The sequence below is a fragment of the Melospiza georgiana genome, chromosome 6 (assembly GCF_028018845.1).
Source record: "Melospiza georgiana isolate bMelGeo1 chromosome 6, bMelGeo1.pri, whole genome shotgun sequence".
Lineage (NCBI taxonomy): Eukaryota > Metazoa > Chordata > Aves > Passeriformes > Passerellidae > Melospiza > Melospiza georgiana.
The window spans coordinates 19,467,620-19,486,133 of NC_080435.1; the positions used below are offsets into that span (position 1 = coordinate 19,467,620).

Consider the following 18,514-nt stretch of genomic DNA (forward strand, 5'->3'; position numbering starts at 1 on the left):
TTTTGGAGCAGCCAAGTTCCCAGAAAAATCATTGAATAAGATAACAGGACTACAGCTTTAATGGCTACACATTGTATTTGTCACAAAGCATGGCCAACATTCACACTGAGGCTGCAAGATTATTACACGGTTACCTGTGCTCTATAAAATAGCAATGCCACATTGAACAGATTATGAAACAGTACTGCAGTATGAGGTATTACCAGGATGTTATTTTTATTATTGTTTATCATTACCTATGACCAAGACATTAGTACTTCAGTGTAAACACTGCGAAACATACATGTGATTTAACAGATGGGATATTGACAGATTTAAACAAACATTTTGATCTGTTGTCTATCCACAAGATCTAGAAATAAGGCATATGGTCAGCAGAATAGGAGAGTTTCAATAAACAGCCCGAGCGCTTTGCTTTCCTCCCACACACCTTAACTCTGCCAGTCATGCTGCTGGATTCCTCAAATCTCATATCTTGAGGAGGTCATACCTGAGGAAGGCTGTTAGCTGGCTGAAACATCATTCTTTTAGTTTTTTCGCTGTCCTGTGTACAAAGGAAACAAACAATGAATAGCTAAAGGGCTCAATCTTTTTACAAACCTTGACAGAGTTTTCTGCTAGGAAGATAACTGCGCAGCCTGAGAGGCTTCATTTGCTCCCGCTCGCACATTTATACACATCTGACACTTTATTCCACTCAAGGGACTGCGACATAACATGTAGAACTGATCACACATCCGTGATAGAAGCTTGACAGTTTTCCCAGACAGCCCTGCCAAAACTTCCCATCAGTAGCAGTAAACAGAGCTAGCAGGGAGGCCACTTGGCAACCAAGTGCTTTTGCTTTTGCAATCTTACAGCGTGGCGCCGTTTCCTTTTGGGCTGCACACACTCCTGCCCGTACGATGGCCACTGGAAATTCTGGGATGCCACGGGGCTGCTCTGGCTCTCCAAGTCTTCAGAATCAGAGTCATCCTGCTGCATTGAAGGGAAATGCCTGTCTGGATAGATCTCTCTCAGTTTGTCCTCAAAGAACTCATCCAGGCATCGTCCAGCCTCAGCAACCTCGGAATCCGGCTGTGAGGGAATGAATAACCATTCAGTGCTACCACACACAGAAATCATCTAAGATCAAATCCAAATAACTACCCCATCCCAACACCTCTCCTTGGCTTTGTCTGCTACATCTCCATTAGTCTCTGCACACTTCCTACAGCCCATTAGTCTCTCTGCATTTCCAGTGTAAGTAAAAACCAGATGCTGCTGTTAAGGAGCACATTTGTGCACCTCTAAGAAGTAGAAATTCACAGTGAACTAGAAAGAACAGCAGCGATCACTGCTTAGGAATTTCTGTGCATTTTATTTTCCCTAGGTATTTTGCTGGCTGTGATTGGCTTCTCACAGCAAACACAGCAACATTCCATAGAGCTGTCTGTGAAGATGTCCCTCTTTAGATCCCTCTTTTTAGATCTCAAGTTCTCAAATACATATATAACTTCATACAAACTTCATTCCTGTCATTAAAAAAGCCCTGATACAATTTCCAAAGAATAAAATTAATCAATACTTTTGTTTATCCCAGTCCTACATCTGACTTCCATGGAAGCAGTAATTGCACCAGTGGGACAGCCACTGAAAGAGCCAACCCCTGCTTTGTGTCCCCCCCACACAAGCATTTTAGAAACATACATAATTGAACTTTGCACAGTTCCAAAACATGAGACGCACGTCAGTCACAAGTTCCTCGGGTGCAGAGTAGTGGGACTTGTCCTTTTTTTGCAGCTTCCTTCGTATGGTGGACAAATCCATTGGCCTTTTGATGATCTGATAATAATGCCGAGCCTGCAATAAGAATAAAAGGCAGGTATGTGACATTTTTCATTAAAACATTTCCTCTCCAGTGACTTCTATGCAATTTTGGACAGAAGTCATTGCAGAGGAATCCTTGCATAAGGATGGAGAGCTCTAATCTTTTAGTGTCTACACTTCCACATTGTCTTCCTGGGTGCTTTTGGATTTGATTAAAACATACTTGTTTTCAAGATGATCCTAAAAATAGCACACTTCAGTGACTACTCTGCTGCTTGCACTTTGTAAAGTTTATCCCCAGAAAACCATAACCCAAATTTAACCATGATCAATAATATATGTAACATTGATAACTAGCTGACATTTTCCCCTAGCAATTACGAAAAGAATATGCTGTGATACTTTCAGCTGATAATGTGGAAAGTAGTCTGTCAAGAGTGACTCAAAATAGGACACTGTGCACTCTTTAAAAAGTTCAACAAAAGCTTTTGTCAATGGGCATCAGGTACCAGGATATCCCACTTCTTAAATCTTTCAGGGTCTAAACCTACTTGTTAGGTAATTTGCTCCATAAGTCCATTGCAAGATTTATTAGGTGGAATGGGTTTTAATCATTATTTGAACTACTCCTTCACATAAAACCTTCATTTTTCCCCTCTTCAATTTTTAGCACATAGCGCTCTACTGTTACAATAGTGTAAGTAAGTCTCCACCTCCCTTACAGCAGACAGTTAATATTGCAAATGTGGAGTAGATGGATGTCTACATCTTCCCTGCACAGTCACATTTACCTTCTGTGTGCAGAGCACAAGGAAAGAGGGAGTTCAGGGTTGCTTCTAGAGAAAACTTCTCTTATGGCTATACAATATTCTCCGTGTACATAGCAAGTCAACTCTTTTAATCACAGGAACCCCTCATACACCTTTGCCATTCTACCAGCTTCTTAAATTGGCACTCAGACATGGCCTGAGCACTGGCCAAATGTTTCCCTGCCTCTGGCCTGATGCCTTCAAGGCACTTGGAAGAGGAAACACCCACCCTTCCCTTGGAAGCAATACTGTTCAGAAAAAAGCCCTCATGAATATCTTTCAAGAAAACAAAGGAGAAGCTTGTGAGGCTCTCTGGATTCTCTCTGATCCCTGCACATGCAGTACTTACCAGGGGGCTGACAGGTTCATGGAATGGGAGGCTCATACTGCTGCAGAACAGGGAGAGCACCAACTTTTCACACTTCTGTGGAAGCCGAAATTGTAATAAATTTTAGTTCAAAACAAGGGAGTTTCATTCTTGCCCTTAGTTAATCAATCATACTTCAAAAAAGATAATTCTCAAATTAATCTCTGATGCAAAATGGCACACTTCACTCTAGTCAGGGGGACATTTTGCCTCATAGTATTGTTAGACCTTGGAAAATAAGGATAATCAAGAAATGCAGGAAAGGCAACATTCTCCTGGAAATTCTTGGGAATTAATGACTATCATTATTTACTTTGTGTGCTCCAGATCTATTCCTTGGCTCTCAACTGGGAGAACAGCAGCAACAATGTGGAAAGAGTTAAACGGGCAATGTTTCCCACTGCTCACATTGGTTTCCATGAATGGATATAAGTTGGTAGTACTGCATGAAAACTATTCCCTTTAATCATCATTAACTTGTAAAACACTTCTACTAGTGTTTGGCTTGTTTATTAGTGAAAAAAATGCACTATATAAGCATTATAAACCATATTTTCTCACAAAAATGGAATTCTTAATCAATTCAATTTTCCAAATAGGATTTCACTACTTGAGAACCAAATCCCAATAACTTTTGCCCAGTTGTACAAATCCAGTAGAAACAGGGTCAGCTCATCATCTGCACTCAGTTGTGTGGACGCTTCCTCTCTGTCCAGTTATCGCCAACATACACATGACATCTATATTGAATTTGTGCTTTCCAAATACTATGGACTTTAGGAAAAGGCCATTATTTAATGGAAGATTTGGTAGAGAAAACTAGTAATAAGTGTGTCAAGTGATAAGCTTTCCTCTAGACTGAGTTAAAAGCTTAAATATCTTCAAGGGAACTAATGGGACATAAGAAGACGACAGTTTGATGATTTCAATCCAACTCAAAAGTGCCCAAAAAGTGTCTTCATCACAAAAATGTCATTGCACTGACCCAAGTAGAAGTCTGAGAAGGTGCCAAGTTTTAAAGCAAAAAGATTCAGAGTCACAAACCAGGCAAAACTGACTCGTGAAAGCTCTGCTCTTCAGTGTGACTTCCTGTTCAATGTAGAAAAGAACTTCCACATCTGCCTGCTTCTATAACATTTTTAGAATGTTATAGAAACATTTCCTGTTTCTATAACATTTTTTAATTGAAGAGCAATGTCTAGAAAGAAGACCAAATAATATACAAAATAATATATAACCAAACAACAATGCTTTTGTTATATTTACTACTGTGCGTAACATTTGAGTAGCAGCCAAGTGAAAACCATCTCATGAAAAAGCAAAGCCTCATGCTGAGGTCATATGTCCTGCTCTAAATAGAGCACTATATAATGATTCCCACCTTCTGATCACAGTCAGCCAGGCCATACTGTGCATTGTGGCTGTGGCTGTAGCGAGTGTTCTCACAGTCATACTCCACCTCTGGCTTCGCAGGGTTACGGCAAAGCGAGCACACCCATTCCCCCCTGCAAAACAGGAAACAAAAAAATTTGTGGGGAATTTTCTCCATAACCTTGTCAAACAGCAAATCTCAGAACCACTGAAAGCCTCATCCTTAACTAGCATTATGATATCAGGCAACCTGAAGCCCATTGTATTTGATATTTTGCATTGCATCTGAATCCACTTAGAAGTATAATCATTTCAGATTCTATTCACAACTCTTTTCCTGTCACAGAGGAAAAGAAAACAAAAATGTGTTTGAAATAATCTACCAGCAGTGTATGCAGCTGCACTGATTCAAGTTCTGCTTTGGAAAAAAACAAAACACTAAGGAAAAACAGGCAGCAACTGTTCATAAGACAAACCCAAATCCTTTTGATAACTGAGATATTAATTATCAATTGATACAATAATTGACATATTTATCTAAGAAATCAACATTATCAGAAAAGGTGTGATGATAACACAGGTCCCCAAATCAAACAGACATAAACCAGCAAGGGCATGTGTGTCCATGCTAGTAGATGCATTTTCAGAAACCTCTTGAGGAATTTAGTGAAGGCAGTGATGCAACTTCTACAACATCAGGGTCTGAATAGCTACAGATGAAGATATATTCAAGAATTATGAACATATAACTTTAGTTAAGGAATTAATTTACTTCATTAGAGTTTAACTTGGCCTTTAAAGTTTATTCTAACAGGAAAATTTGGTTTTCAGTGCTTTGAAACTAGAAGGTAATAACTCCACTACTACAGAAAAGAATGAAACCCAAGAGAAGAAAAGTCCGGGTTTTTAAACAGAAAGGAGAAACCAGAATATCCAAGTTAATACCTTACAACATATTTTTCTCAGTTGAGACAATGATTTGAGCTTGGCTCAAATTAAGTAGACTTTAGTTCCACTTAGTAATGATTTGTAACAAATTCAGAATTTACATACAACAGTAATGCACATTATTCAGTCTCACTTTTAAGGTTGGTATGTAGACATGTGTCTATTTCTGGTTCATTGCAGACAATCTATCTTTGACAAGTTGCAAAAGATTGTTTCTTAGGCAAAGCAATGACTAAAATATTTCCACAAAAGCCCTGATAATCTTATATTTCCCATAAAATTTGCTAACAAACTGAATAAAACCTCACTGATTGCCCTTCCCTTGTGCTAGTCTCTGTTGTGCCAAGAAGAGCTGATGTCTACGCTCCAGATGCTATGTGAGAGTTAGGTTTTTATTTTTCTCCAGTGAGTCACATGAACATTTTTTAATCTGGTCTGCCACCTCCGTGGCTGTACAGGCCAGTTAACTGCAGAAAGGACAAAGTGACAGGACACAGTTCTTTTTCATAATTCATCTAGTTCCTTGCATGTAAGACAAAAAAGTAACAAAAAAGGCAAGTGAGAGATGCAGCCCTTGCATAAGCCTGTAACATCAATCCCTGAGGATATCTTCTGCCCCCAGGCAGTGAGCAGGAACAGCACAGTAGTGAAATGTCATCCATACTCACACTGGAAAGCTGAGCAGGGCTGGAACATGGCAGGAGAGATGGAAGACCTTGGGGCAGTGATCACAGCACAACAGCTCTCCTCCATTAAGACACACAGCACAGAAATCCTCATTTTCAATTGGACTGACTTCCTGAGTAACCGGGGATTTTTTCATGCTGGAGATGCCATTGCTGAGCTTCTGATCAACTGATGGGGATTGTGTCTGTCCTGCAGCCTGGGAGATGAGAAATCTCCCATCCTCTGAGTTCTCCTCTTTGGACTTCTGTCCTTCAGCTGGATTATCTTTATTTATCTTGAAGGAAGAAAAATCTGGGATCACACAATCATCATTTTCACACACCAGCATAAAGCATCATTGGTTATCTGCAGATAACCAAGTACTTATTGTACTTGGAAGGCACAACTACCAACAGTTTTCCAACAAGTGCTTCAAAGTGCTTCTCTGCAATGAACTCTACTGGAGTTCAGGAGGTCCACACTCTTGGCATTTGCCACTGGCTGGCCAGGTCACTTTGGTCAGGTCATTTCCTCCACATAGCATGGTGAGAGAGCTGTGCAGATTCTACACAACAGGCGATAGAAATAGGATATTCTACAATCTCACCTGCAAATTTTAAGGTAAACAGCTCAACCTCCCCACCAATCCCCCCAAAAAAAACCCAGACATAGAAAAGGTTTAGATCTTTTTCCCACCAGAAATTCCTGTTCGCTTTTGTGGAAAGTCTTCACAGCCAAGACTCCACTGAAGCAATAGACTACAAAGATTTTTAAAATCTATTGCACTGTGATTTCTGGGATAGGTTCCTACCACTCAAATACATATTCAGGCCAGTTTTAAGCTACTTATCCTGTATTTGTAACCCGACAGGTGAGCCAAGTTGCTCCTTAGAACATGAAAACACTACAAACCTTCAGAAATGGAAGATGCAGGGAGCTCCACTTGAGCTTGGCAGGAGCAAGCTCAAAGCTGTACTGTCTTTACCACAACCCATCACAGAAGTACCCGAGAGTCAAACAAATCAACAGACTTTTTACTGTACAGTATTCCAGAAACTGTGCCTGCAAACCAGTGGGATAAAAGGGCAGAAGGCAGGTAAATCCTGAAGAAAATCCCTTCACCTTTATGGACATGCTTGAGGAGCGTGTGCCACACTCGATGACCAGGAGGAAGTTGCCCTCCTGCCCGTTGTGCTGTGGCTGGAGCTTGAACACGGGCAGCTCGCCCATCTCCAAGGCAGAGATCTGCAGCCGCTCCAGCCGCACATAGGGGATCCTCTGCTCCTGGGGGGCACCTCTGCAGCCAAAAGGACACGGGATTAAATCCATCCACACTCCACAGAATTCTCCTCCCTACTCAGTTTGATGCACCATTTTTATGCTCCTTTTCCTCAGTGACTCTGGTGGCCAAACACTGAAAGTGTTGATACTTTTTCACAAACCAATTCTTTAAGAAATGTGAATGCAATCACTTTAAATTAATCATATGTGTAAATACATTACTAACTCCTGTGCTAAAGCTTTGCCCTGCTCTCTGTATTCTTAATTACCACAATTAAAGTAATATTTTATACTTTTCAGTGTGGCTGTTTTCAACAGGAGCACAGCACATCATCAAGTTGACCATATTATCACAGCAGTGGCTGAAAATCAAATTTTATAAAATTGTTGAGGTAATGTTAGTCCTGTTCCCATTATATCATTTAGCTTTCATTGAGGCTTAACATTTTCTAATTGTTCAAGTGAGATAGGTTTGCAAGTGTTTATTCATTCTGGAAAATTACACAGAAATACATGAATTCACTACTTCTTTTCCATTGCTGTTTTCAAGTTGGAGAGCACTTTACAACTTTCAGAACTAATACCTATAAGGAATCTAGAAATCTTTTTAAGTTCTCCATCATCATTAAGTATGACAAATTTTCTAAATACATGCATAAAATTTCACAGCCAGTGCTTTTGTATATAAAAAAAAAGACTCTGCTACCTGACATTCTGATTGCTTTTCATATCCATTTCAAAATGTTCCTTTTCACAGTTATTGGAATCTGGAACAGAAGATAAGAAAATGAATAAAATATTTATAATATCACAGGCAGATTAGGGTAGAAAGTATTTCAATATTCATGTACTTCTGACTGGTGTTTAATATGATATCATAAGTGAAATATGGAATAATTTCATCTATATGTATAGAAAATGTGCATGCTATTTTCTGTTCTAGTGCAGAGCCTTTGTCTTTTATACTTTTAAATACAGCTTCTGCTCCAAATATAAGGAGCATATATGAAATATTTTGTAGAAATTTGTTTTTTTCCAGGGAATTACTTATGTACACAGCCATATTACACACATCCATATACATGGAAACAACATAAGTAATCCTCTTTGCCATACAGCCTTCACTTGAGAAAAACAGACCCAATGAGGTCTGAACCCCCAGGGCTCAGGAAATCTTTGTTGTCTCCAGCTCCATGCAAAGAAGCTTCTGGATAATTCCGGTTACTTGAAAACAGGAAGTAAATTGTGTCTCCCATCTGACACCACAGGACAAAAGTTACACTATAATTCCTTTCTTTCCTCCAGTGTCTGGAACACATAAACACATCAACTCAAAACTGTCTATTTATTTAGCTGTACCTTTTTGTAGCTGTATCAGCATTTGGCTGTAGTTTTTACTGACATTAAACACAAGTAATAGCACAGTTCTGGGGAGATGGGATAGGATAGAGACAAATGCCTCAGTGGATGTCCTCAGAAATGCAAATCAACTGAAAAATTTTGTAATCTCACCTTTTGTTACGAATTAGTTTGACACAGTCAATACAAACAAGAAGCAAACAAAATATCATGGTTATCTCGAGATAAGAGAGGGCCAAAAAAGATGATTTTTAAAAGAAAATCAAGCTCAGGTGAACAGTACCTACCACAAGGAACAATAAAATGAAGACTAACAAGGAAAGGTGCATTTCACATCACACCTAAGGCATTATTCACTTGTGATTGTTGCTCTGGTGAAGGGTGGGCAGCCCTGTCATGGACAGAATTCCTAAAGGAGACTGCACACCCAGCTGAAGGAGCAGCTCTCACTGCACACTCTCAAAGCAGAGGGTGTTCCAGTGGTGCTGGCTTCCTACATTAACCAACATTTCCATCAGCAACTGAGCCCATCAAAAAATAGTGCCTGTAAAATTTGTGGGAAACACCAAACTAGAAGGGTTGCACTGTGGAGAATGTTTTCAGTTAAAAATAGACCTTAGGGCATCAGAGGAAAAATCTCCTTAATCAGTAGGACTGAATTGAGGTAACTGTGCTCACAAAGGGTCAGATGAATGTAATCCCAAAGGAAAACAACTGCCTAGGAAAATGTTCTTGGAAGGAATTAAGGTTAAAAGTGAGCTGTTCTCTACACAGTCAGCCACCTAATGCTGCTGCTGCAGAAGGGAGGAATGCCATCCTGCTGGGTATCACCAGCAGCAAGGAATGTAAAACACAAGGAGCTGATACCCTGATTCTGCATGGCATCCCAGAGGACTCAGCTGAGCACTGCATTTGGCTGTGGGCAGCACTCCTTAATTGCAGAGAACCCAAAATAGCACAGAGGAATGAGGTGGTTTTGAAAAAAATCAAACCCCTGACCCATGAGGAGAGGCTGAAACCATCAGATTTGTTTAGTCTAGGAAAGAGAAGAGGAGGGAGGGGTGTTTATGCAAGTCATAAGAAAGAAAAGTGGCTCTAAGAGGGAAAATTATCACAGCACAATTTTTACCACATCCTGTATGCCTAGGATAAGAATAATTTTGTTTTAAATTAGGCTGAAATGTTTAGGTTTGCTATTAGAAAAGGATGAGTCACTGGAGACATTTACCAGAAGGAATGAGGCTTGGCAGCACAGCGCTGCTGAAGCCAGCAAGTCTTACCCAGAGCCACCAGCAGAGTTAGCATTGCCTCTGCAGCAGAATTCATGTTTTATGGCACACTGGTGACTGTATCTCCTCACTGGATGATCCTAAACACTGTCAGAATGAGACTTGCTCGCTCCTGATCCTTCCTTGTGAAAAGGGAGCAGCACTGAATTCAGCACTCAAGGCTTTCCAGCCCCTTGCACAACAGGGCCTGCATTTTATACCCAGCAGGTATAAATCTGCAGCATCCTCTACTGACAGTGAGGTTCTGAATGCTGGGGCTGCCCCTCTGCATGGTGTCACACAAGCCACCCCAGATACCACATTGCTGCTCCTCCCCAAGACACTTCAGCCTGCCTGAGGCACAGCTTTTTAGGGGTGCCCCTGATTCTTACAGCTCACACAAATGATTGTGCCATAATTGCCACGGTTTGGCATGGGACATTGAAGAGAAGACAAATACTTTTCCTTGGCTCACTGGGCTAGGCCTCCTTTGTACTAATTAGAATTCTCTGAATAAAAATACAGCACAGAGAGAGAAATATTAATTCATCTTCTATAGAGAAATGCAGCCAAATATTGGCATAAGTCATGGGATAACAGCTTGATCCTGCAATCCCTTGCTTGCATGAATAGTCCCATTGACTTTCAGAGTTTGCAGGAATGAGCCTTTAGAGTGTAGCACGATGTTGGCAATTTGCCCATGAAAAGAGTTAAGTAAAGCCTAATTCTCCATTAGGGCTGAAGAAATAGGCCTTGGCTGAAGGGAATGTTCCACAGTAGACAGAGCCAAGCAAAGGCACATGCTGAGCAATGTGTTAACAAAAATTTGGTATGCTACTGATGTGGAGGACTTAGCAGAAGGCACATTACACTTTGGAAGTAATGTGGGGTTTTTTAATTGAATTTGGACTCTTCAAACCAGCTCTTCAGTAGTCATAACTGCAGGTCTCATTAACAGGAGTGCTTCTAAAAGAACTAATACTCCAGGTACTTCACACAGTCACACTCGTTTCTGGTTCGCAGATGAGGGATGTTACAAATTCAAAGCATATCATTTCCATGTTTTTCCTCCACAAATGAGATCAAACACACTTTTCCATTGGATTAAGCACTCTGATAACATTTGAAGCTTGCTGGAAAAGCACATTTACATGTAAGTATATTAATAAGCATACTGCTTTGCCATGCTTGCAATGCACAGTGCTAAGAAAAAAAAAAAACCCAAACCTAAAGGAAGTAATTAAAAGCCTGGTACCTTCTTTGCTTCTAGGTTGTCTCATTCTGGCATTCACAGGCAGGAAAGAAGTGTTGCTGAGCAGTTCAGAAGGAGAAGTGCAATGCTGAGACTTTTTGATTGAAAGATTAATAGGTTCTTCCATCACTTTTTGCATAGAAAGAGTTAATTCATTAACTACCTCTTGCCCAGCAGTAGCCAAGCTGTTTTCTAGAAGACAATCCACAGCACTGAAGTCTTCATTTTCTAGCTGCAGGAGGAAGGGGAGAAAGAAATGCAAAACTCAATTATGAGTTTTCTTTCTTTTCATGTTAAGAACATAATTTGTAATCAGTCTTCAAATACCAGGAAAACTGTAATTGAAACAGCATTTTGACTGTTGACCAACAATAACGTGCTGTAAAGGGAAGTGGACTCCCTCTGAGCAGAGGAGTCTGAGGCATCCCTACCTTGCATTTGGTGCCTCCCTGGAGCGCATCACTGGGTACAAGGGCAGCAGGAGCCCCAGGGCTGGGGTCCCTGGGAGCCCTGCCCAGGGCCAGGCTGTAGCTGGGCAGGGGCTCTGCTGCAGTGTCACACTCACAGAGGGCGTTTGGGGACAGGCCAGGTGTCACAGCAGCTGCACCTTTCGCCTCTGGGTCGGCTGAGCTGGGTAACCTCGTGGGAGATAATTCCATTTCTGCACTGCTTGGAAAGCCCACAAAGCTCAGAGATGCTGAACGCTGGGAAAAGCAAAAAGAAGAAAAAAATGCAATATATTAATCAGCTTTCCAGCAGCAAAATGCTGCTGTTCTTTCTATAATAGATGAGATGCTCAGTTTCAGCTTGACATAGTCAAACAGTTGTGTCACAAGGGCTGTAAGAATCTATTGTAATCCTCTGCTGCTTATAAAAGCTTTAGATTCTCCACCATTAAATCTGAAAACTGGAAAAGGAGACAACTGGGTTACTCTTCTGGTGCTTACAAAAAAATTGTCTTCCTTAGATGAATTCAAAGGATTCTGATTTTTAACTCCGACAATGATTGGGAAATCTATGTAGAACACTGTACCAAATTAATCCTTGACATAAACCCTATTATTTTCCATTAAATTTTCCCAGAAGAAATAAGATTCCAATCAGAAATTTTGTCATTTTATTAAAAGAACATACAATCATTCAGAAAGAAGATTCAGAAGAAATAAAATCTAACTCTGACTTAAGTACATGAAGTTATTTCTCCTGTTAATGATACTAAAAACTTTATGATAGTTAGTGAGTTGGTCTCATTAAAACCTAAAGCACTTCCTCCCCTTTAAATAACACAGATTAAATGCAGAAATATCCTACCTGTACTAATGAGGAAACATGCCCAGTTTCCAAAGAAAGGGAATATTTACCAAAGTATCAACATACATTTTTGACTGTCTCATGATTTGTCACTACCAAACCCACAGAGTCGCTGTTACACAAACCAAAGCAAACCCACTCATCTAGGTGACCTCCTTAAGCTGCCTCACACCCTGGAATGGGGGACTCTATTGAAAACAAGATTGTTCTAGCGTCCATGTGAAGAAAAGAGAAGGAATTTTGGAAGTGTACAGATCTGTGTCACTTGAATACACAACTTTGCCTTGATTTCATCATAGTTTATTGGTGTTTTATCCTTTACATTAGACTGACTATATCCTTTTCATTTGACTGCAATACAGTAGGTAGCCCTCATTTTAATACAAATCAAGACAATAGAAACACATCCATTGCATCTGAATTAGAGTTTAAATTTATTGTTGTACTTATTTCTCCACTAGAGGCCTGTGATTCAGAAGTGAATCTGAGAGAGGATCCATTTCCTAAATTTAATTAGTAGTTTTCTCAACATATACTCCATTTGGGATTTTGATACTTTTGTCCATCTTAACCCCACAGTGGCAAAGACTGCAGCCTAGCCTGAGCTGCCAGATGTGCCTGTGTAAATCCTTCCTCCTGCCAGCCTTGAATTCTTCTGCTTGCAATGCACAGCAACTCTGGGCCAGGACAATACTGCCTACAGAATCTAATTCCCACCTAACCATAGATGCAATTTAATTTCCTCTTTGTCAATTTGCAATAGATGCTATGATGGGAGCTTTGTCTGAAGAGTGACCACTTAATCTGATGAGGCAAAATACACCTGCATTTGAGACAGAAAGAGGTCAGCTCTTGTGCAGGACCAGGGGAAGTTTGTGCCATTCCAGCACACAGAGCTGCAGTGAGCCTGCTCTAAGCAGTCCCTCCATGCAGAAGGCACCCCAAGGAGCACTGGGTTCCTGCAGCCAGGGAATTGGTCATTCTCCCCCTCGTAAGTCCAATGGACACCCCTGAATCCAAGCTGTCTGAGCTAGAACAACTTTTTGGAAGCAGCTGGAACTGGCCACACATGTTCTTCCCACCTCACATTTGAGCAGAAAACTAGACGACAGCCAGTAAGGAAATGCACCAGAGGAGACCCAAATTTGCCATTTAGACTATCTGACAGAGCATTCCTAAAAATGCTGAGGTTTCAAACCGAAGTTATCTCCACAGGTCAGCAAGGAATTCACTTTTCAAGGCCACATGTCCAAAAGTCTGTAAAGATCAAAAATGTTTCTTTGCCACCCCAATTTGCTTGTAACAGGTTCCTGCAATTGCAGTGACAAATGGGACCTACAAAGTACACATTGACCTTTTCATTCCATCACTCCTTTTATCACAAGCCTTTTTCAGATGACAGAATTAACATGTGAATTGTTCCCATACCACTCACAAAAGACTAAAATAAACAAGCAGAATTCATGCTCGAGCTGAAGATGAACTGTAATCTGCCCTTGCCTTTTCCCCTTGCTTCAGAGTCTACTGTGAGCATTAATTAAGCCCCTGTGAGGTAGCTAAACATTTATTTAGTCAGGTTCTCCAAAGCATGGAGCATCCACAAATCCCTGAGTCCATAGAGGTACCCTACAGCTGTGCTCCATTGGAAATGGCCATGCTGAGGCACACACATGGCAGGCACACCATCCAAAATTGCTCCCAAGTTAACTGGAAACCTTCTGGCCATTCAGCTCCTCCAATCACTACCCACACCTTCCCTGACTCGTTTACAAGCACATGCCATCATCTCATGTGGTGAGACCTGACCCACTGTGTGCAGCTCAGGTGAAATATTCCCCCTCCTAAGGCAATTTAGGATTTCTCCTGGCTCCAGTGACACAAGTTTACTTACTGGGAGTAGTCACTGGGATGACTCCTACTGAAGGGAAAAAAAAATGGAGACACACATGTAAGATTTTCAGGAAGGTGAAATTCAGTTGCATGGTGTGGCTATGTCCTTTTTACTCTTCTATCTAGCATCAGTTTCTTCAGAGATCTTTTTAGATTATATAAGCCAATGGAAAACCTTACTCTTGTTAAAAAGAATAATGAGGCCATCAAACTGCCATCTGTCTTTCCCTTGGGGCAAAAGTTAATTTTGTGGTTATTTTAATGATGAAGCAACATTATGATCTTTCAGTGCAAAATATTAAAACTCACAGTTAAGAACAGACACATTCCATCCTGATCCATGGAGCTGCTGTCAAGTGTGAAGTGAACAATGCACTGGGAGCAAGGCTCATTAATAGACTATTAATTCACTCCCTAAAATAATCATTTCTTTTGCCATTAGCAAAAATTTCTCTTTTCCCTTGACAGTTCAGCTAGATTTTGCAAATGGGACGCCTTTAAAGGATTTATCTGTTTTATAAAAGCTCTATTGCTTTTACATTGCAACATTTGAACAACAACAAGCACTAATTATGCTCTTGGGCAGAGGGTGGCTTCAGCTGTTGGTTAATTTTGAACTTTTTGACATTTTAATGTACAGCCTGGCACATTGAACTACATCTGTGTCACTATAAATGGAATTCTCATTGTCTCATAATTAATTTTGGTCTGATGATCCTTATACTATAATGGCAGCAGCATCACCACCCCAAAATGCCTTCTACCACAATTTTCTTAGCTATGGTAGTGAAAAGTAAGAAAAAAAGAACATGCAAAGTGCCTGCAGAGAATAAAAAATAAACACATGGTTCAGTTCAAATATTTCTTTGATCACTGTCGCATTCCAAAAAGGTCCAGCGTAAACATGCAGCACCAATACAGAAGAATTCTGAGAAGCAAATACTTACCTTGAAACAGTGGGATTAGGATTTGTTAGGATTGTTTTGGCAAAGCCTTGGGGCTGTTGACATTAAGTGTCACTGATAAAGGAAGCTAAAACTGGGAAGCGCCAATTCTCTTTGCTATGGGAGAGAAACACCACGCTGCAAATGGATGCAGAGTAATGAACGGCTGCTATTAAGTGGAGCAATCCCCCTGGCAGCTCATTATGCTGGAAGGTTAAACAAATGTACTACTCCAATCCAGTTGCTTAACACAGCAGCACTGATAGCACGGGCTGCACATGCTTCCCATTCCCAGTTTCAGAACAGAATCCGAAGGATTTCCTTCCCGCTTTCACGAGACAGAAAGAACCCAAATCTTCCTTAGCAATTTGTCTGAATAAACTGGAGCGGGCTTAAAGCGGAAGGAGGAAGAGATTGCATGGAGCAAGCAGCATCATGTTTTATTTATCTTCTTTTTTTCAGGTCAAAGGAAAAGGGTTTTGTAAAATTAACATTCTGGGAAATGTACCTAATTGCATTAAGCATGATGGCATTTGTGCCGTGAGCAGCTCAATTCTGTATGGTAAAAAACATACTCGGTTACTTAAATTTATAGCACCCCAAACTCCAGGCTATTATTTCCTTCATCGCTAATTCTTCTAAAAGTAATAGTAATTAAGTGGAAAAAAATAGCAGCAAGAAATCCATTTTGGTCCCAAGGTCAGATTTAAAGTTCTAGGGTTGGATATTAAATTATTATTACTTTCAGTCACTAAGTAATCACAACATGATTTGTGCAATACTACTATCAAATAAAATCTGTACTCTGTTCTTCAGCACTCTTCAATTTCTCTTGAAAAACTCATGAAAACAAATTTCATGAGTTTTTCAAGAAAAAAAGAGAAGTTCCACCATGAACTGTCACCATATTAGTCTTTCATGAAATGCTGCCACAGCATATACTTGAAATAAAAGAGAAGCCTGTCAGAGTGCTCTGAAGAGTGCACCCTGGATAGCATGGAATATTTCCTGGGATTTCCCCATTTCAGGTAATTTATGGTGCCTGAGACAAACAGAGCTCTTGAACTAAGAAGCTGGAACTTGTTGTGAATCAAAAAGAACACAACAAATATAATGCACTAAACACCATTTCCAAGTGTTTACACTTTCTTTGCCAATTTTGGTCTCAAAAATTATTTATCAAAACCACAAAATATGGGGGAAATAGTCAAACACACAAAGGACCAAAGAACAGAATGGCTTTCACCCAACTCTAGAGAGGCAAGAAGTCCCTTTTAAGCTTCAAAAACAAACTCTCAAGAGTAAATTCATTGTATTCCTACAAAATACATATATTATGAATGGGGTGAATATAGAATGATTATTCACTGGTTTTCCTAACACAAAAATCAGAAGGTATCAGGCAAGAGACTTAAGGCAAGCAAACAGATGATCTCATGAAGTGCAAAACTCAACTGGTGTAGAATGCTGAGGAGTATTCTACACTAGTATTAAAATGGACTCAAAATAGTGGTTTAGAGCTCTTTATAGACTCCTTTCCACTGATTTTTTCTAATTCACTGGAAGAGGGGGGGTCTTTGAAAGTCCTCTAAACCACAATTGTCTGGGTACAACCTTCAGGTCAGAAAATCCTTGAAGTGCTGGCTTCCAGAATCTGGGATAGTGGACCATCAGTTTATATTTGTCTGTTTCTGATGCCCTTCCCCCTAAGGATCTGCTGTTGACTATATTTATATAGGATCAGGTGCAGCTGCTCAGTGATCACTCACTAAGGCAGTGCACAACATATTCAGAGATGCACTTTAAGCAGAAGATTAGCTAACAGAGGTAAGGGTCTTGCTCCAAAGTGGGGAGAAGGGGCTGCACTTTATGGAGTGTGAGGAGGAGAGATGTTCAGCTCTGCATCAACACCAGTGGCTGTTGCAGTGGTGCCTGAGGCTCAAATTACAAATCTGTGCTCTAGATGTACAGTAATCATGACATTTCTTCACATGCTAGATGCCGCCTATAGACCTCTTGCTCATCACAGCCAGAAATGACAGTTAGGTACATGCAAACAAAACAGACTGTATTCCTGTTATTACTCCTGAAAACACAATTAGGCTCAAAATATCTTATTATTCTTACCTTTATTCCAGAATAGGTGACCTCTCTAGTCCTGTGCACAAATTAATAACTTGATATCATACTATGTAAAAGCAGCAAGATCATATTGTTGCAGAAGGTTGGTAACCCTCTCCACAAAACTGTTAAAACTGAGTTCTAACAGTTAATTGAGCACCCATTCCTTCACACTGCAAATTAGCAATTCCACAGCTTGTGTAAAATCTGTTTGCTAGAGCTTGGCACAACTCCCTGGAAATGCAGTGCAGGTAACACAAAAGTTATTCAGAAATTTGTTCTCTGCTGGAGAGGTTGGGTATTTAACAGGCATGGAGACAGAACAACTCCACAATCCAAACCAGAGGTCCTGGCTATGTGAGTGAAGTATTCTGACAAAGGAATATGAAATATATCCATTTTCCATATCAACAGAAAGATTTCATTCCTAGTGTGGCATTCTTAAAAAGTGCTAATCAAGCCCAGAATTATGAAAGTGCAGCATTTAACTTATATCAAACAATCAATGGTCTAAGTATAGAAACATTTATTCTGCACAAAAAGTTAATTCACAGAAAAAGATCAGTTAGAGGAATATACAGAAAGACAGACTGACAAAATATCACCATGAATATTCCAAAATGAGTAAAACAAATTAAAACAATCCCAAACTAATTAAATCATGAACTATTAAGAGCATCTTCTCTGTACTGCTTTATGAATAAATATAATCCTGTATCCAGACAATTCATCTAGTTATCAGTTAATAATATCAAATTCATATCATAAAAACATTTCAAAATTAATGCACAGAGGCTTAATAATTACAGGACGAATCAAGTCTTGCCCACTCCAAAAAAAAAAAAGAAAACACTGAGCTAAAGAAAGCTTTTATTTCTGACCTTTTTGGACAGATCTTTGCAACCACACCACTAAACAGTTAATCCAGATGCACACTGCTTTCTCTTTAATGAAAGAATCTCAGCAGACGGGGAATTCTGTACTCCACTAGGAATACTGTGCCTAGCTGAAGGCTGCCAGAGTTCAGCAGAAACGCAACACAAGGCCAAGAAGTCCAACAGCAATTTTTCTCCAAAAGGCAGAACAGTTCTTCAACAGGCAGCAGGTTTATCCAGCTA

General features: G+C 40.1%; 1 protein-coding gene across 1 annotated transcript in view; it reads right to left on the reverse strand.

Annotated features, from left to right (window-relative positions):
- Nucleotides 1-484: 484 nt before the first annotated feature.
- The window catches only part of TRIM66 (tripartite motif containing 66), a 44,792-nt gene continuing 26,762 nt past the window's right edge, over nt 485-18,514 (reverse strand). Inside the window, exons 11-20 of the mRNA XM_058026532.1 lie at nt 11,562-11,834; nt 11,134-11,362; nt 7,958-8,018; nt 7,093-7,267; nt 5,973-6,265; nt 4,367-4,490; nt 2,968-3,042; nt 1,690-1,842; nt 859-1,077; nt 485-544 (exon numbers count right to left, since the gene is read on the reverse strand). Of these exons, the coding sequence (XP_057882515.1) occupies nt 485-544; nt 859-1,077; nt 1,690-1,842; nt 2,968-3,042; nt 4,367-4,490; nt 5,973-6,265; nt 7,093-7,267; nt 7,958-8,018; nt 11,134-11,362; nt 11,562-11,834 (1,662 nt within the window). The remainder of the gene's footprint in view (nt 545-858; nt 1,078-1,689; nt 1,843-2,967; nt 3,043-4,366; nt 4,491-5,972; nt 6,266-7,092; nt 7,268-7,957; nt 8,019-11,133; nt 11,363-11,561; nt 11,835-18,514) is intronic.